The 20,609-nt window shown below is 43.7% G+C and overlaps 1 protein-coding gene across 1 annotated transcript; it reads left to right on the plus strand.

Annotated features, from left to right (window-relative positions):
• Nucleotides 1–6,574: 6,574 nt before the first annotated feature.
• Nucleotides 6,575–20,502, plus strand: LOC119132118 (probable G-protein coupled receptor 149). The gene is made up of 5 exons (XM_037267069.1): nt 6,575–7,696; nt 8,224–8,404; nt 8,815–9,317; nt 18,027–18,170; nt 18,861–20,502. The coding sequence occupies exons 1-5, from the start codon at nt 6,755–6,757 to the stop codon at nt 19,365–19,367; spliced, it is 2,277 nt and encodes a 758-aa protein (XP_037122964.1). The 5' UTR covers nt 6,575–6,754; the 3' UTR covers nt 19,368–20,502.
• The last annotated feature ends 107 nt before the right edge of the window (nt 20,503–20,609 follow it).

Genomic DNA, 20,609 nt, shown 5'->3' on the forward strand with positions numbered 1-20,609 from the left:
TTCAAACAACCACAAATAAAGAGCTTCAAAAAGCTTTCTTAACCGCCCAATCTCCCGTTTCTACTTCGCAAAATCCCATTCTTGACTATTTGTCGCGTTCTTCTTATCGTCACTTCCAACAACAGGGGAACTGTATGATGCGAGCGTATTGGAGGTGAAGTGTCAGGTTGTTTTGCTTGGATCAGGTTTACTCCAGTGGTTTGTTTTATCAGTCGCTTCTCGCTGGGAAAGCGTCAAGGGAGAGCTTCCGCTATCAGCAACAGCCGGGCTGCTCGGTTCTGATGTCGGCGCACACACATGCACACACTTTAATGAGCTCGCTTCTGTCACTCAGAACTCTTAGATTGAGCCTCACGCCGGTCGTGAGGCTGCAAGAAATAGAAAAAGATAGAAAGGAGGAAGAAGACGAGCGAGAGAAATGCTTCCGAGTGCCAACTTCTTCTGTAATTCCCCGACTGATACAAGACACTTGAGTCATTTTATAGATGTGCTTTTCAAGAAAGACTCCATTTAATCCCTTAGCCACACTCGAAAGTAGCGCAGCAATCTGGAGACGACCGATAGTCGGCTCGGAATGTAAAGTCGTGATAAAAAAAATTGTGTCGGGGTACGAAAGATTGGACTTGGTGGGGACGTGCATTCTTCGGGTTCCCGTGATCATGAAACGTCAACATCTGCTGTGACTTTTCAAATACTTCTTGAATAGTCATAAAATGTTTTCACATGTGTTTGAACTTCTTGCTCCTGTCGTAGAAACCAAAAACTTGCCACCTTGCAAAAATGTGGCTTTGCCAGGCCGTGTGACAGGAGATAAATCATCAGGTACCACCAATTTGTCAAACGTATAGCTTCTCACTGAGACACAAATCCGGTTTTGTCAAGCACTTGTGTCTTCTTGGCTGGTTGCCGACGAAGGAATCACTGATGTTCGGGCCCTTGATTGATGGCACACGTCGAAGGGAAAAAGGTCCAAGTCCTTTGAGTTCTTTTTGCATTATGGAGGGCAACCAGTGACCAAGAGGGTTAGGTTTAGGGTTATAGTTAAGTTTAGAGTTAGGTTTAGGTTTAAGGTTAGGTTTAGAGTTCGGTTTAGGGTTAAGGTTAGGTTTAGGGTTAGGGTTAGCTAGCTAAGGGTTAGCTAAGCTGGCTAAGAGTTCACGCTAACGTGTGAACTGTAGCCACCCCTTTGGTGACTTTAGGAGAGAAACACTGCTGAACTCAATTTTGGGGGGAATATGGGCCCAACCAAATTCGAGTTAGCGGGAGGGGCTAGCTTACATTCTGAAGACAGCAGGCCACTTGCTAGATCAGCATCTCATTTCCTCGCCAACATGCAACGGCGATGCCCGCAGCAGCTGCTCCGAAGGTGCTGACAGCTGGATGGCAGGCAGGTCAACGCCATCACGGCTAGCTCAGCGCGATGAAGACGTGGAAGCTAACGGAAATATTACCATTCCGGTTCAGTCAGAGTGCAACTAATGACTTGCTATTGTGCCAAATGCCGAGGCTAACATCACGCTGGTATTATAAGCGTTTCTCTCGCTGCTTGCCAAGGTCACAAAAGCTTTTTTTGTCACATGATCCTTCCTTCAAACAGTGTCAACAACACCCAAGAATTCCTACACACTCCATGTTGATAAGAGACTTTCCGAAACTCCCGATAGACTTTAAAAACGTCGTGGACTTCAATTTTACCGGTCGAGCTGCATGTCTACATGTCGCTTTAGCCATGATTCAATTTGTTTTATTTATTGCTATTCCAATTCTTGTCAGGTCATAGTGGCATATTTAATGCTGTGGCGTAACATGACTCAGCACTTTTATTTATTTGAGATGTAACTGTTGTAATTTTTTTGTGCCAAACTTACTATTTCTTGCCAAAATTGGAAAATACGAATTTTTGCCACAACATCATACAGAATGGTAGCGTGTGAGGTTGAGTAATGGAAGCCCAGCGACATTTACTCTTTGCTTTATAACCCCCCCGGTGGCGAAGCACGCTTGCTATTTATAGTGGAGTTCAAAAGGAGGCAAGAATTTTCTTTTTTAAAGCAAGCCAAGCTGCTCATTTCAACTGGATGGGGCCGATTCAAAACACACGAGATGAGGTTTGATGAGGAGATGGCGCACGTCACATTCCCGGCTGTGTTTGTGTGCGTCCGTGCAAAATGTGTGCGTTTCGGAGGACACGAACCGAGCCGGTGTGCAGATGGCTGCCAAGAAAGCGATCGGTCTGACAAGTATTTTGGATAAATATGTCGCCAAAATAAAAAAAAATAAAAAAGCATCACACGCATATGTCACATAACTTAACGTCGCCTGTCTTCGTCTAACAAATGTGACGATTTACTCGCCCAAATGGTGCCAGCATTAAAAAGGCCAATTTCTATCCGTCTCGCTATGCTTAATTCATCAGAGAAGCATTTAAATGAGCCCAGGAGGCGTGCTAATGGGGCCTTAATGAAAACCTCCAGCCTGCTCATTAAAGTGGACGCACACAAACAAACATCAAGCAGGAAAACACATACACAAGAGACACACAACCCAATCTGTTTATCACATGACCTGTGTTCTACTCTCCTTTCATCACCTCCACTTTAGCGCATCCCGTCACAGGCTAGCAGGAAGCCAAATGCAACGGTCGCCATGGCAACTTGATAAAAAGCATCCATTGCTGCAAGCAACTTTGATGTGGATAGGCTTCTCACTAAGGGGTCATATGTTTGCTATCTTTGGATTAGTCACCTTGATTTTTTTTTGCATTTTGAATTTGGGTACCGGTTTGAAAAGAAAAATTATTTGTAGAAGTGTCTTGAAATGCTCACATAAGATATCAGTCATGTTAATCGTCATCAAATATCAGATCATGGACTTGTTGACAACATGCCATAAGGCAACAAACCTTGGAGACTATTTATGTGCTCCTGTTTTGGTTAGCAATAGCATCTCTGAATTTAGGTGATTCCTATTGGGGCTTTTTTGTTAGGAGGAAAAATATTAAGCTTACAGCACTCGACATTTTCGATGCGAAATAAACAATAGACAGATGCTGGATGTTTTTCTGCATAAATATATTCCACTAGTCTTGATGGTTATACTTTGACGAGCCTTCTGCTTGGCCGCTTCCTTTCTTCCTCGGCGTAATTCATTCCATTATGCCAAGCGAGCCGAAGGAATTCATCACAATGATTAGTGTGACGCATGCTGGAGCGTAGTTCATAGTTCATAGATGGAGGTGAACACCGCCCCCACCCCCCTTCTTGAAAAACCTGATCTAATTTGCCACATTTCTTCACATCATGTTAAGTGTTCCTCACGCTGAAGTGCTGCTGGGACTCAGCTGGGGGGGTTCATCTCGTCTTTTCTTACCTAACAGCTTCTGGCAGTGAGTCTTTGGAAGTAGAAACTCGGATTATGTTCAATTAAGACATAGCACACCGAAATTGTGTTGATGCTGGGTCGTTTGCAATAATCCCGCAGTGTAACATCGCCGTCTGGTGGTCAACCAGAAAAGTTTTTTTTTTTTGCGCGTCCGTTTTCAAATAAATAAATAACTAAATGTTTGGATGAATTTGGAGTACTTTTTTCGATACAAGCTGATAAACTATAAGATCTTGTTGCCGTAAGAAATGGCACCATAAAGGCTCACACAGTTAATGTGAGCGTAATTTGTCATGAAAAGCACCTCAAATTAATTTAAATCACGGATTGTCTTTTCTCATTTATTATATAATCGCTGACTTTGATGTGTGCGTTAAAGAATTTTCAATGAATAATGGATGCAGCTAAGGGTAATGGCTGCTTTGTTGTAAAATGTGCTGTGCTGAAATGCGTCACCAGAGGCCACTAAGCAAACACCCAGCAGCCTGCATCCTATGCAAAATGGACTTACATGGAGTACTATGTTCGCAGACTGAATATTCAGTATATAATTCATGAATTCATCACACACTGGCGGAGCTAGAGGGGGGGCCGCGGGGGCACTGGCCTCGTGTTTTCCCGGCAATTCTTTTCAATATATCCACCCGTCGCCTGTAGCGAACATATCATGAATTTTTATCAGTGTTTTCTGGTTTTTCGGGGGGGAACAATTATTTTGACAGACCCCCTGAGATATCCTTGAGATACGCCCCCCCAAAAGGAAAACTTTCTAATTCCTCTGGACTGCAAAGGAGACGTCACTTCTAGCCCATGCTGAAGTCTTGTATGTTTGTACTTCACTTTTAAGTCGACGCTTTTGTTGTAAAATTTATGACGTGTCGGAATAGGATGTCGGTCGTTGTGAGATCAAACGTCTTTGTTCATTAATTTTAAGTTTTTTATTGGATTTAACTTCAGTCTGTGTTTATTGAAGAAGACAGTGCAATGAAAGTAGATACTGGCAAGTAATGAAGATGTCAGGTTTGAGCCTTCGACCTGATTTATTGAGCTATTAAAAAAGCCCCTGCTATGTGAAAGTTGAGGACAAGTTTGGTTTACATGGAATAAATTTAGGTGGTGTTTAAGGACATCTGAATGATTCAACCTGCAGATTGACAATTACGATTAATTGACTGAACTTTATGTAAGGATTCATTTCATCATCAAAGCAATAATAATTCTTGCCTCCCAGATAAACAAGCAAAATTGTTGTGATGTGTTTTTAATGAGCTAATTAGCACTTCATCACAACACCAATTGTGTTGCTTATTCCGGTGTATACAATTTGGCCACATGGGGGCAGTATAAGACAAACATACCTCATACCCTCTCTTGGTTCTTAATATGGCAATAAAATGTGTCACTCTGTGCAGGAGATGAAGAATATGTGCTAATGAGTATTGTCTGTCTTTATGTGTTGCAGCAACATTTGTGTTCAGACATCTGTTGCCTAAAGTTTGACAACACCATCGATGCTAAATGTTAGCCAATATGTGCCTATGGATTTTCCCATATTTACGGATATTGTTTGTCATTTTATGTTTAGTTTGACTCTAACCTTCAACTGAGAGTAGCAATAAACAGCCTCTTAATTGGAAAATGCATTTTTTTAGTTGCTTTTACCCCCTCTCATTGCACACCCGTGTGTGAAAACACAAACTAGGTCACCCTGCAGTGCAATACTAAGCTCAGCTGGTATATGCGTTTGCTTGTGTTTGTGTGTGCACACCCACGAGAGTTGCATTTTGTCCTCTAATGTTCCCCGCTGTGGCTCCACAGAGAGAGCAGAGTCATTAAGTGGCCTCAAAGTCACTTAGCCCAAACTCAATTAGCCGACCACAAGCCAGAGATGTTTACACTCATGTTTATGTCCCCGGTCAGGATATTTTCTGCACTGTACAATGACATCATATCATTGAGTCAGAGAAGAGTAATAAACTTTACAAGTGTGACCTAAAAAATGTACAGAATGAGAGGCGTAAAAATCATAGGAGGACGACCATGAACCTTGTGAACAAACATGGTGGTCCTTCGTAGCTGAAAATCCTTGAACATATCGTGAAGGGACAGAACAAGGACACGGCCGGGTGGGATTGGCACACACTGCCTTATCCGAGTGTAAACATCTGTTCAGTAGTGCTAGTTCATTGCCAAGTTAGTAAATTTGATTTCTAAATCATATTGTTGGCCGTTTGGGTTCGAAGAAGCCATTCCAGGACTATGGATGCAAATCTGCTATTTTTTTTTTTTTGCCTAAGGCATTTCTTATGGGTTGAGCATGCTAGTCAAAGTTTGATCACGCAGGCCCCTTCGACCACCTCTCACAAGGAAGTTGGGTCACCATGGCCACCCCACTGAAAATTTCCTAGCTACGCCTCTAACTGTGAGGCATGTAAAGTAACTATTACCGTTTTTTTCCATGTACAATGCGCAAAATTTAACTAATTTATTGTCCTAAAATCTGGGGTGCGCATTATACATGGGTACAAATTATTATTTTGTTTTCTTTTTTTTTCTTTTTGTTTTATCCGGATATCATACGGAGGCCGCCATTACAGATGCGCTTTCTTCTCTGCTGTTCACTTCAAACACGCTCCATACGAACACAATGCTCTCGTATCAGACGCTTGCTCGATCACCTGCTCGTTTGCTGTCACAATGTACCCTACATAAATCCGAAACATTTCTTCGCTATTGAGTTTGCTAGCGCATGCGCAGTGATACTGACCGGCAGAATAACATCCGGTTGTTCCCAAAGATGATCTTTTTTCTGAAATAATTTTACGTTTACGGACTTAAGTAGGAGTCAAAATTTGGGTGCGTATTATACATGGGTACAGGCTTTTTTCCAGCATCAACATGCCATTTTTAGGGTGCGTATTATACATGGGGGCGCATTATACATGGAAAAAACGGTAATCCACCTTGCTGCCTGTATTTAATACCTAAAGTATATAATTGATTATCCCACCTTAATTGGATTTTACTAATCACAAAGTGATCGCTCCCAGTACCACAAAATAGAATTCATTTCTTTTTGCGCATAGGTATTCAGGTGTTGCACGTGTGTTAAGTTAATGGTGTGCTGCGCACGTATAAGTAGTTTAGTGGTTATTATGTCGAGCCCATCCCCGACTGTGACTGAGAGAGAAAAGGGGGTGGATGTCGACAGCGTGTGCACATCGGCAGCTGGACGCGATGCTGCGTGCCCCCCGCGGTGGCGCGCTTGGAGCGGCCAACTTAGCCTGCCACCTCCAAACGCCCAATCGTCATGATGTATATTCTCTCATTTTCGCGCAAACTTTAGCTTAGTAGTAACTTGATCGCCGGGAAGATGTCCACGCCGCAACTCAACTCCTCGCCGCCCGACCAAAGCCACCTCACGGCGGCCACCACCGATCGGACGGACGCCTCTGAGGTGACGGTGGAAGGGCGCATCCGCCTGCTATTCTTCGCCTTGTGCGTAACCATCGCTGCGGCCACCTTCGTCGGCGGCGTCTACTCGCTCCTGTCCCTGCTGCAGATGAGAAGGAAGACGTCCCTGTGTCTCATCGTGGCGTCCATGTCCGTGGACGACCTGCTCAGCGTGGTGCCGCTCTCCCTCTTCATCCTCCTGCAATGGGAACGGGACGGACGCTCGGCCAGCTTGTGCAACCTCGCCGGGCTCCTGTACGTCTTCCAAGGGGTTTCGAGCAACATGAAGGCCTGTCTGATCGCCGGGTACACTTTTTACGTGACCAAGAGGTTCGGGGTCCTGCGCTCCATCCGGCGGCCCCTCCGGGTGATGTGGGCCATTGCCGGCGTGTGGGCGGTCAGCCTGGCCGTCAGCGTGCTGCCTTTGTGCGGATGGGGCAGCTTCGCGCAGGCTCCCCTCGGCTGCTTCCCGGAGAGTGAAAGCTTCTACACACTGCTGCTCTGTCTTTTGTATTCATTGTGCTTTTGCGGTTTGCTCTTCTTCTTTCTGCCGCTCACCTACCAGCTGCTGTGCTCCGGAGAGCCGCAACGGCGCGTGCAGTGCGCGGAGTATTTGGGCGACGTCCGCTCGCTCTCTCGGGACAGTCTGGATAAAAGTTTCGGCGCCTATAACGAACTGAGCCCGAGTTCGTGCGGGACGACGTGCGAGGTCAAGGAGGGGGAGGAGGCGGGCGCAGGGTGCTCCGGGGTCATCTGCCGGCAAAAGTCGGCGGCTGTGGGGGACTCGCCTGTGGTGTTTGCGCAAAAACGCTTCTCCATGATCCTGGCGGTTGTCAGGGTTACTCTGTGGATGCCGATGATGATGAGTAACAACACACACACACCACACAACCCGTCTAAACATTTACTTTAATATGTTGAATGCATATATCCATTGTATTTGAATTAGCAAACAAGTGCAAGTACAGTGATGCCTTGAGATACAAGTTTTGATTCAATATTGGTCATTTTTTGCAGATGATTTAGAATATGGTCGCTACATTTTATGTCTACGTGTGCTGCACCACTCTTTGTGTTCAGATATCCCTTGCATAAAGCATATCTGAGTCACAAAGTTCAGAGTGCATCAAATTGAACCAAATTGAATCACTCTACTTTAAAATATACAAACTCAATCAAAAAATGGAGGAGTGGAATTTGCAATGCATACTGAGAAGCTAAAGAATGCCACTAAGCAAAAATGAGCTTTTTGGAGCGTTATATACAATCTGTGTAGGGTGCAATAAAAAAAAAAAAGCAAAGACTATTAAAGTAAGGCAACCTGGTCTGGAACCTCCAACGTCGACTCGGTTTCATTCGTACCCGTTTCCTCCTCTCTTTCATTCACAGACTCTGATGCTGGTGCGCCACGCCGCTAACGCACGCAGCTCATCCCTCGAGACGCTCGGCTTCTTCCTGACGTTGCTGGCGCCTGCCGTCACGCCGCTCTTCGTGCTGTCCAAGCGCTGGATCCACATGCTGTGCGGCTGCTTCATTAACTGCAACCGTGAGCCCGCGCCCGACCCTTCAGGTAGCCAGGAATCGAATCACTGACCAATGACTCAAACGAAACAATTACATGGAGGCAACTTGAGATGAATTTCTATGACAACAAAACCCGCAGAGTAGACATGGCATCTGAGAAGTAAACATGATTCAAGGACGTATCGATTTTAAAATGTAACAATGTGATTCGATTCCGTAACGATTCCATTCGACATGGTACGACGCTAGCCTTTGTTATGTTTATTAACATGCAACCAAAGGCAAAGTTTTCCAAAGCCCAAATTATCCAAGCTAGCTAAATTAAAAAAACAACAAATCACAACAACGATGCGATATACATGGAGTGCAATACGATTCGACGATTCTCTAACGTAACGATTCAGCCTGCCGAATCGAAACCGATTTTCCAATAATTTCTGTTGAATCCATTCACAGCAATGAAAAGAAGATTCGAATTCAACCTTTCCCTCCAGAAAGGCTGCGGCGTGTTCAAGCTATCTCACGCTAACATGTCTCTCGGCGACACGCCGGCCGAGAAGCGAGCCTACCACAGCCTCTTCGACAGCCATTTTACAAACAACCGTCTAGATGCGCTGGAAACTGCTGGGCTCTGCAGCTTGGGCCCAAATTTTCCTTTCAGCGCCACACTGCCTGTGGACAGCTCCTTTCATCCGGACCTCTTATTAGAAGACTTTGGCAGCGGCGGAGAAGCACTGGCTGATTGCCCTCCGCTGCCCCGCGAGAATCACGGCGGTGAGGAGGGCCTCCGTGACGTTCCCTCGCTTCGTCTTAATCAGCGGGAGGAGGAGCGCAGTCTCACAGACACCTCGTCTGTGTTCGAGGGCTCGGAGAGGAGGCTGTCGCATGAAGAGTGCCGGAAAATCGAGTTGACCGATTGGGAGTGGTGCAGGAGCAAATCGGAGCGAACGCAAAGACAGGTACACCGTTTTGCAATCCTGACACCGAAGCAACTCCATGAAGCGATTTGTAGCTGTCGTTTTGCAATTTCCGGTTGGCGGGAATCCCCCCCCCCTCCCAACCTGTGACATCACCACGTGTTAATTTGCGCATGTGCGAATCTCTTTATGAAGAAACATTTCCCAGTTTCGCTAAAACTACTATTTCGTCTCTATCCGTGCTCATCAGAATTTATTTGCAAGATAACAGCACAGCTGCCGAGCAAGGTCGTCTGCGTTGTGTTTTTTTTTTTTTTTTCTAGTTAAACCTCAAACTGTCTCATCTTACCACCAGACTGAAGCTAAAATGGCGAACGATTAGTTGGGCAATCGAGCGAGATGCTGTCAACCGTGCTTTAAGCATAAAATGTCAGCCTGTCAGTCAAAAAGCAAATATTCATTACACGCTGACCGACAGAATTGAGCTCACAGTTGGGCTCGGATCAATTTATTGGCTTCTTAGCGGAGGGCTGCTGGCGTCTGGGATGTGTGCTCATGTCTATAATAATTGGGTTCATCCAATCGATGCTAACAATTTTTTTTTGTAATTGTGGTTTGCTTGGTACACAATACATCACAACAGACTGTGCGAAGAAATAATTCAAATCGACTTGAAATACAGTTCTATTAAATATAAAGGACTCACAGGCAGATGAGAAAATAAACGCCCGTGTCAGCTGTATGAAGAAATATAGTAAAGCTGAAAAATGAGCCTCGCACTCCTCACGGTGCACGAAAAGCCGTTTATTTATCTTGGCGTGCAAGCTGCGAGAGAGCCACAAACATCCATCAGCAACAAAGTTTGGGATTCACGGTGCGCCTGGTTGTGTTTTTGTCAGGTTTAAATCGCTGACTGAACAACTATTAAGAGAAGAGCATCAGCAAACAAATCACAAGTGAGACAGAATATCAAGTCTTTTCTCGCGAGGAGTGCAGTACAGATAGTTTACAACAATCTCACAACACTCAATATCTGTGTACACTCCCGCTCTTTTTATTTGGATTTGCCCTACCCACAATTGTGAGGCAAAAGCCCCTAAAGGAAGGGGGGGGAGCACGTGGGCTTTGCCTCGTAAGCAAAATAATAAGAACGTGAGAAAAAGGAGTTTGAGTTGAGAAGAGAAAGTCCTTGAGCTCTAGCAAGGGAGGTTTTACGACCTTGAGTAGGATGAGACAAGCTAGGTTATTAATTACTGGATACGCACAAACATAATCTAACGATCAAGATAGCTTGGAAAACCCAGACTTTGATGGTCACTTGTAGGTTCATCTGAAGTGCAAGACAGCAATGAGGCATGTTGTCTAACAAAGCGGTCTTTGTTAAGAAGGAACTGTCTCGGTAGATGTCTTCTTTTTGCTGAGTTATCAGCTGCGTCCTGTCTGACCTCTCTCCTGGCCCAGCCGTACCTTTTCTCTTCTGTGGTACATCATAAAAACAGCAAGGCCAAACAGCAAGCATATATTGCAGTAATATTGCGGTAAAGCATTGATTAGAGAACGCATGATAACATATATATACATTTTTCTAACAATTCCCCCCTGAGTATCATAAGTTCTCAGAGACCATCTTATCACCGAAAACCGGCCACTTCAAAAAGATTTTCAGCCGTAGGATCACAAGTATGAGCACAAATAAGTTTACACCAAGAAAGGATAAACGTTGCGATACTATCATTCGGAAACACCCAGCTCTGGTAAGAAGTCTGTAGACCCAAGTGCAAAAATTCCATCATCATCATCGTTATCATCAACATGCTGGCGTTCAGACATTAGAGGCATACCCCGGCCATCTTGTCTTCCATGGGCGATATTGCTGTAGTGATGAGACGATTAAACAGAGCACGGAGACATGGAATACAACAACAACCACACAAGGTGAGTATAGCAGTAATTGAGGACACAAGGGCTTTATACTTCCCAAAAGCAGTCATCCACTTGTTGTGCTCTTTCATCCTCGTTTTGAGGGATTGCAAGCTTGCAATCGCCTTCGTCAGGCTCCCATCAGGGGCGGTGTCATTCTGGATGAAGGTGCAGCATTGTTCCCTGAACATTGCGTAGACCCTTCCTTTCTCAGACAACAACATAACAAGAGCATTGCGGTTCTGGATTGACATTAGGGAAGGCGTGGCTAGCTGTTCGTGCACTGCCTCAAGTCCCGCTTGTGTCCTTTGCCCAATTTCTGCATGTTGCAATGGTTGTAATGTATCATGTCGACGTTCTTGTTCATCGTACACCACCAGCAAATGGAAGACTCCCATCCTGCTACAATTTGGTCAATTAATTCTTATTAATCAGGAACTCCTCTGGGGACTCTGATTGCATCAATTTCAGTCAGATCATTGTCGCCTCTCAAATTTAAAGACATTTTGTTTGTTTGTTTTTCCAGCTTTTTCCCAGATCTTGGCATGTTGATACATATACAATTTAGCTTGACTACATTCTCTGAAAGCAATGGCTTCTTTTTTCTTTTTTCAATGGATATTACTATATAGAATGCTCTGTCACACATTTCACAATCAGTAGATGTGACAGATTTCACACAATCTTTGGTCAATGGCAACGATACAACATAAAGAATCGGTTGCAAATCCATACATATGACATATTCAATTTTTGCTTCTTGTCTTTACAGCTTGTTTTGCCATTAGCAATCAATTGTTTCGTTTTTCAGTAACTCTTATAGTTACCTGAAACAAAATATCCACATTAATTTTAGATATAATCATCCCATTCTTTAACATCTACAGTGGTTGTTGACAAAGTACACATATAAACATCATATTTTCATTGCAGTCCAGATCCGACACAGCAGATCATCCTGCAAAGGTCAAATTGATCTTTTAAACAACATTGTTTCCTTTTTTCTTTTTTATTTCTACCAAATTTTAATCATCCTTAGTTTCCCACTTGGTTCCAAAACATGGTAATCTATATTGTCGCCCAAACAATTTTATACGGGGTTAAACCCACAGTAATTGTAATATTTATGAACAGTTTGACCGGGTCTAAACATTTTGTCCATGATCTTCCAGTTTTTTCCATGCACATTTTCACACTTTATGTCCTGTCATGAGAATTAATTTCTGAAATCTCATATCTCGGCATTATTTCTTTACATAACGTTTTTTGCCACTGTTAAGGCATTCAGTGTTTTTGTTGAAGCCAATTCAAACCATTTTGAGAATGCATCTATTATGACCAGGCATTATAACCCTGTGGATTGTGATTAGCACATGTTAAACTCTACAAAAATTTAGTTTTATAAATGTTTTGAATATGAATCAATTCATATGTTGTATAAAGCTGACTGAACTGCCCCATTATCCCCCCTCTTGAGCCATGCGACACACAACCATGGCTCAACATCGCTGCCCACTTGTATAGGTTTTTTGTAGGATAGGTCAGTCTTCTGGTCATTTATAGATACCATTCCCCACTCTGGCCCCCTTTTCGTCCATAATCGAATTTCAGCCTATGGACTTTGTCGCTGCACATCTTTAAAAACGTTTCAGTAATTTAATCTGCTTCTTGTGTGTACAAAATTTGAAGCGTCTTTTGCACTACAGCTATGCGGTTCCGTCCGCAAGCTTGTTACCTCTTGGCACCTTATCAGTCTCATGTGTGCCCTGCACACGTGCATATAGCTATTTTTCGTGGCAATTGGACTGCTTCCACAACTAGCGTAGTTGTAGTTTCTTGTAGTTTTTTGCAGTTTCTTTTCAATCATTCTCTCATCGTTTATCACAAGAATCTTAGCAATTTGAATGAAAATCAAAATGTATGTTTTATTTTACTCAATTGTATGATTTAGAGCATCCATATGTAGTAAAGTGTTGTATTACTACATATGATTTCATCTTCATTTAATTTGACACACCTTTCAAAATGCTTCTCAGTGTCCCAGTGCACACATGCTTTGCGTGTGTAACTGGTTGTCTCAACCCGTGTTCCACATCCTAATCTTTTCTCCCTCAAGGTGTCAAACCAATCAAGATAAAAAGATAAAAACCAACAAAATAACCGCCAGTAAATTAATATAATAGTCAATTGTTGTTGTTTCTTAACTTTAACTAACTCAATCACTCTCTTATTCTGAAATGTAAAAACTTGTGTAGTCTTGACACAACCAATCGACTATTTCTTCCAAATTTAGTTTTGAAATGTTGTTATTTAATAATTTTGCTTCATCCAATTCCAGAAAGCAAGTTCTTTCCATCTCTCAAATTTTGTTTCATCAGGGCTAGGCATTAATGCATTGTGGACCAGTTTCTGCCCACAAAAAATTGCTCGCCTTTCTTTTCTTCTTATTTTCACAAAATTGCTTTTGTTTTGCGGTGCAAATCAGATAGACTACAGTCTAGCAAATTCTTTTGTGCACCTACATTAGCCAATTTTAACACATAACACTGACAGCACACAGACAACACAAAAACTTACAGCAGAGACACAGCTCACAAACAATACCAACAAACAACGCTGCGCAAACGTCATCCTCTATTTTGACGTTTTGATTACACTTTTTTTTCTCATCAGCGCCTGTTATCCTTCATGCAAATATTGTCACATCTTCCTTAAGCATCACCCTGTTTCAAATATTCAAACATTCTCTGAGAAACTCACACTTTCCCTGCTTCGCCCGCAGCCATAGCACCCCTCGTGCGAGGGGGGGGCGCAGCATCAATGTTGATTGGTCACAGGCTGGCCATTTCCTGCAGCAACCATGATGCCGGCCCACCGCCCACACGAGCATAGCAAAGGCCAAGCGCACAGCCCCGCCCCGCGACTACGCGCGAACGCAGGCACGCTTATCAGTCTCACCTTCTCAAAGGGCAGGCCAACTTTGCTGTTGCCCCCTTCATCATGTTCACATTCGACATCTTTCACTGTCTTCTACACAACATTTGCTGTCTCTTATTCTCATCCTATCAAACCACCGTTCTAGTCACTTTCTGCCACACACGTCTTATTTTCTCTACTTCAACACACTGCTCATCTTAGTTTCTCCAACCAACTTAAACACATCATCGTCTACTTCTCAATTTCCCTATTATCGCTCAACAGCCTCCTGAACATTCTCCATTACTGATTTCTTCCATAGGACCCACATCGCACTCACACTCATACACACAACATTCATGAGGATCCTCTGCGCGCACACGCACACACACCAACACAAAAGGATGACGCACAACATACGTATAAGACCACATAGATCCCACTAAGAACAACTTTTTGCTCGTCTTACTTGTCAGATTTATTCTTTATTTTACTTTTAGAAGCTATTTGTAATTCTTTTCCATTTATTTAGCCAATTTTAACTTCAGTGTTTCTTTATCTTACTTTATCCTTTTAACACAAATATCTCCTGTATATTTAAGCTAATTTCTCTTTAATTTTGGCAGCCAGGTTCCCACTTCATTACATGGAAACCTGATTTGATTTGGTTTTGGCCTAGCCATAACTGTCTTTGTTAATTTGTGCAGTCACGTGCCATGTGACCGTTTTCTCCGCAATTCCAGCATTCTATTGGAGGTTGCACAACTCCTCTTCCTCGGCCTCTAAAGCCTCCTCTGTTAGACATTGCTCGCCCTCTCTGGCCTTTCTGTCCTCTGCCTGCATTTTGGTAAAAAGTGTCACTATCCTGGTCTACCAGAAAAGTGTCTTTTGTAGCTTTCATTCGTTTTCGTTTTTGTTTGTCTATTACTACTTTTTCCGCATGGAGGGCATGATTTATGTATTCCTCCAAAGTTCCGGTGTTCATGCCTATATAATGTTTGATCACCCAGCCTTGTATTGCTGGTCTGGACCCTGCGTGGATGGCATTTTTTAATTGCTGTTGATAAGCACCTTGAGGCGCATTATCTTCCACCAGTCCACTGTGTGTTTTAAACACTTTTGTCATTCGCACTCGATACTCATCAAAGGTTTCATTATCATTTTGCTTTGTTCTCCCTATTTCTGTATAATTTGCTCTGATTTCCTTTGACCAATCCATTTCTAGCGGGCTTTTCTGCCTAGTGGCTCTGTCCATCAACCCATAAGGAGGAGGTGATTCCTCAATTTTGTGTGTGTCATGTATTTGCGGATACAACTTCGCTATGATCTTTAGTTTTGAATTTGTAGCATGTGTTTTCTCTTCCCGCTCTTGTACTTCTTCTAGTTCTCCCTCAAATTTATATTTTTTAACCCATTTATCGAAATCTTTTTTTTTTTTTTTTTAAGTCGGTCGGGATCCTGCCTTTCAATTATTTTCCAATCTTTGCATTTTAGTTCATGTCGGGGTAGGGACTTTCGCTTACTATTTAAGTTTCCCATGGTTTATTTTTCTAAATTTTGGAGTTGGTAGTTTGAATGGCACCTACAGTGTCCTAAAACCAACTTTATTCACAGGACAGTGGTTAAAAGTTCGATGTGTGGTAAGTCTCCTTTCACCTCCCCGAAGGGAGCGGAGAGTTCTTGCCTCTGCCCCCACACAAAGCCACTGTTTACAATCCTGTGTGTTTATATAGAGGAGCGCTCAAATGAGATCACTCTCAGTCAAACCGTACACAAACACAAACACACCACGCGCGTTTTTTTTTTTTTTAGGAATAACAGAGGAGTCCGCCCCTCCCACTGCGGAATTTAACTAACGTACAAGTTAGGGGGCTCCACAACGCCCCCGCGGAATTTAACTGCTCCTATTGCACTTGATAGGGTCTAGAATTCTCAAGGTCTTTAAGTGACGTCTTGTCACTGCTCGTTTTAAGTGACCTCGTCACCGCTCATTCATTAGGTGACCTCTTGTCACCGCTCAACCATTTCTTTTTAGTAGAATTAATATTCCTACTCACGGTCTGCTGATTCTCCTCCTCGGATAGCCTCGTCAACCCTCCCGGTGTCCAGCCGGACTGATCGAGACAGTCCCGTCAAAGGGCTTTTGTTTACCTCGGCCGAGGATTTTTGCCTGTGTCGAAGAGTCCGCTGGAACCGTTCAAGGTGTGTCGAGGTCCCGGAACGAGCCCCCAATTTCTGTCAGGTTTAAATCGCTGACTGAACAACTATTAAGAGAAGAGCATCAGCAAACAAATCACAAGTGAGACAGAATATCAAGTCTTTTCTCGCGAGGAGTGCAGTACAGATAGTTTACAACAATCTCACAACACTCAATATCTGTGTACACTCCCGCTCTTTTTATTTGGATTTGCCCTACCCACAATTGTGAGGCAAAAGCCCCTAAAGGAAGGGGGGGGAGCACGTGGGCTTTGCCTCGTAAGCAAAATAATAAGAACGTGAGAAAAAGGAGTTTGAGTTGAGAAGAGAAAGTCCTTGAGCTCTAGCAAGGGAGGTTTTACGACCTTGAGTAGGATGAGACAAGCTAGGTTATTAATTACTGGATACGCACAAACATAATCTAACGATCAAGATAGCTTGGAAAACCCAGACTTTGATGGTCACTTGTAGGTTCATCTGAAGTGCAAGACAGCAATGAGGCATGTTGTCTAACAAAGCGGTCTTTGTTAAGAAGGAACTGTCTCGGTAGATGTCTTCTTTTTGCTGAGTTATCAGCTGCGTCCTGTCTGACCTCTCTCCTGGCCCAGCCGTACCTTTTCTCTTCTGTGGTACATCATAAAAACAGCAAGGCCAAACAGCAAGCATATATTGCAGTAATATTGCGGTAAAGCATTGATTAGAGAACGCATGATAACATATATATACATTTTTCTAACAGTTTTATTGCTCATTAGCAGCCGAGATGTCATTAGCCATTGTCTCTGCGGCGTACTGTCAATCCCCTCTGGCCTTCCAGCTTCCACGGAGAGACGTAAAATCAAAGCTTAAAGACATCTTTGGCCTCTCGCTGACTTCAGACTTCATCGCCGAGGATGTTTTACCCCCCGGGGTGGCTTTATTGTGCGTTCCCGTGGAGCAAAAATATTCTGCCAGCACATCCAGTCATGAAAATGGTACCAAGATTTCAAGGGGAACCCCAAAATGGCCATCAACACACCAATCACCGCAAGATAATCAAACCGAGAGATTCGCTAATTGGGTCTTAGCTGACTTTGATCACACGTAAGAGAAATTGCTCAAATTTAGCATCTCATAGCGGCAAAAAGATGTGCCTGCTAACTTGACACACTCGGCTCCATCACATGACGCTGTCTTACATTTATTTATTGGAAACACAGGATAACCTTCATCCAAGGCTCAAACGTAATCATTCATGATTTGATTTCTGGCGGATCCCGCCTAAATAGATTTATGCCTCCGCGAGGCGTTCACTTCCATCTGAGTGCTCATCCCGCTGATGGCTTCTAAGCATTATTTGATTTACTTGACAATGTGATCTTCTTCAGCATTCGAGTCGCACTTCCTCCCTTTGTTCGCCCCCCCCCTCCCTTCCACACACTCATTCACACCAATAAGATAATGGAGCCAAGCATTGACATCTTTCTTTGTCTCTAATGTGCACCATCGCCAGACGATCATTACAGCGGAGGCTGCTAATGTAAATAATGTTGAGGCCTCTAATGACATCCGACACGGTCTCCTCCTTTTCTTGCGAACAGCAGCCCTCAAGTCGGCACGGCCTGGGCTGTAATTAATTATTGGTGTGGAAATATAAGCGAAGCTCTCGTAGCAAGTTTGAAACATACCAATTTAGAAAAATTGATATATTCTGTTTTGTGGACTCTTCTTTTAATGTAGAGGTCACCAGCCAGTCTGTCCATCCCGCTGTGCGCTTTCCAGGGAACCGTGTCCCTGCAAGCCCCCACTGGGAAGACCCTCTCTCTGTCCACCTATGAGGTTAGCAGCGATGGATTGAAAATCTCCCCCCAAAATTCCAAGAGGGTATGATGATGTTTTATTTTGAATTCTGGATGGATACATTGTTTATTTATTCAAGTCATATTTAGTTTACGTTTTGAGAAAATACTTTTGAGTGTATTTAATGCTATTTAAAAGCTAGCGGCTAGCCTTTAGTGGCTAGTGACTAGCCAATAGTGACTAGCCGCTAGTGAGTAGCCACTAGTGACTAGTCACTTGTGGCTAGCAATAGTCACAAACTCGTGGCTAGTCACTAGTGGCTAGTCACTGGTGACTAGCCACTAGTGGCTAGTGGTAGTCACTAGTGGCTAGTCACTCATGGCTAGTGGTAGTCACTAGTGGCTAGTCACTAGTGGCTAGTCACTAGTGAAGTCACTAGTGGCTAGTGGTAGTCACCAGTGGCTAGTCAGTAGTGGCTAGTCACTAGTGAAGTCACTAGTGGCTAGTGGTAGTCACTACTGGCTAGTCACTAGTGAAGTCACTAGTGAAGTCACTAGTGGCTAGCCACTAGGGACCACCACAAGCCACTAGTGACTTCACTTGTGACTAGCCACTAATGGCCACTTGGCTAGCCACTTGTGGCTAGTCACTAGCCGCTAGGGGTTAGCATCTTTGCCTCACAGTTCATGAATTTGCTCAACTGCCGAGCAGACAAGTGTGTACAAAGCAACGTTTGGATGTTTACGTGGCTTCTTCAACTATGCTAATCTCCAGGTGGAGGTGTATCGCTCCAAATCGGTTGGCCACGAGCCCAGTGCAGATGACAAAGCGTCAGGTGACCACACAGGCGATGTGAACTTCAACGGCGTCAGTATGGGACTGGACATCGGATTGGGAATGGGAACCGGGGTAGGGGACACCAATGTCAAAATCCACCTGGAGGTCTTGGAGATCTGTGATAATGAGGAGGCCATGGACAGCGTCTCCATCGTGTCAAACATCAGCCAGTCGTCCACGCACGCCCGCTCGCCGTCGCTGCGCTACTCACGTAGGGAAAATCGTTTTGTTTCCTGCGACCTGGGCGAGACGGCTTCCTACTCCTTGCTCATCCCCACCACCGGCAACCCGGAAGCTGAGTCCATCAACATCACCATACCCGACACGGTGGAGGCCCATCGGCAGAACAGTCGCAAACAGACGCAAGGGAGCTCGGGATATCAAGAGGAAATACAACTGCTCAACGAAGCCTACAGAAAACAAGCGGGAGACTCCGAGGACTGAAATTCTGCTTGTTCTGGTGAAGGTAAAGAAAAAAAAATGGCCTTTCACTTGACTCAAGCAGAGATTAATAGATTCGGACGTGTTTTAGAGGTGACGTTATGGTCACATGTTTGATATCACCAATGAGGGGAGGGGTCAGCTGACCCGTGAGTCTGACTCATCCCTGTTTCATTACAAAAAAGTCGCCTTGACCACATGGATGCAGACCTGATGATGGTAATGGGTTTTGATGGGGCCGCCACAAGTGTTTATCGTGTGTTTTGCCGTTGCTCGCTAGTGCGCCGTATTTGTTTTAATCATGCCGTGTTTCTCCTCCGCATCCATTATGTATCGCACGGTCAGTGTTTTTGCTAGCAAATGAAAAGACTGCAGTTTTTTGTTTTTTGCACACAAGAATGTACAATACCTTTTTTCCTAATCACAGGAAAAAATTGGGGCTCACTTTCTATCCAATTACTGCATGCATAAATCCACAACTGAGGTTCCAGAAGTCATTTTGTGCATTTTAACACCAAATTGAATTCTTATATTGTTGCCGGCCATTCTATCAGAACCAAATATGCCTTCATTTTCCCCAGATAGCAAATGTGTGTGTACGTAAAAACAGAATAGGTATTTGAAAATATATGTTGATATGTTTTTGATGTTGCCGCTCTCGGATGCTTCATCTTTGAGTCATTTGCAGGCTTCGCCATCATCCTTCGGCGATCTCACCTCATCAACGGCAACATGTTCCTTCCCCCCCCGAAGAACGTTGTCATTAAAGATTCATTATGAGAAACTGCCTACGGACGAGACTGCTGAGAATTTCTATTTTCCAGCGATGTCGTGATGTATGACAATTGTGGAATTCTGCCATTTTGGCTTTTAATGGTGCCAAAGGTTCAGAGTGGAGCAGCGTAGCGGAATTGATATGTTGTTAATCGCTGATCCATTCATGCCTTACTTTTGATTAATATTTGTGTTAAATTGATCAGTAAGTGTTTTGCTTTCTTAGCTTGTGGGAATTTAGGCTTTGGGCATCGGCCTCATGGGTGTCTGCATGTTTATTCATTCACGTCAGCCATCTGGTTCGACACACAACTGGGATTCCTTATTGGAGGAAAAAGAAATAAAACATCTATTTAAACTTTCATTTGTTGCGGTGATCATTATGCTAAAGCTTATTCATTTGTGCTCTGCGGATGTGTATATTGTTTTTTTTTATTGCTTAATTGGGACATATAATCAGTTGCTAAGCGT

Source organism: Syngnathus acus, chromosome 13, assembly GCF_901709675.1.
Source record: "Syngnathus acus chromosome 13, fSynAcu1.2, whole genome shotgun sequence".
Taxonomy (NCBI): domain Eukaryota; kingdom Metazoa; phylum Chordata; class Actinopteri; order Syngnathiformes; family Syngnathidae; genus Syngnathus; species Syngnathus acus.

Coding starts and splice junctions, on each gene's coding strand:
- LOC119132118 (XM_037267069.1), top strand. CDS start 6,755: ATGTCCACGCCGCAACTCAACTCCTCGCCGCCCGACCAAAGCCACCTC. Junction 8,405..8,814: donor GCCCGCGCCCGACCCTTCAG/GTAGCCAGGAAT, acceptor ATCCATTCACAG/CAATGAAAAGAAGATTCGAA. Junction 9,318..18,026: donor CGGAGCGAACGCAAAGACAG/GTACACCGTTTT, acceptor CTTTTAATGTAG/AGGTCACCAGCCAGTCTGTC.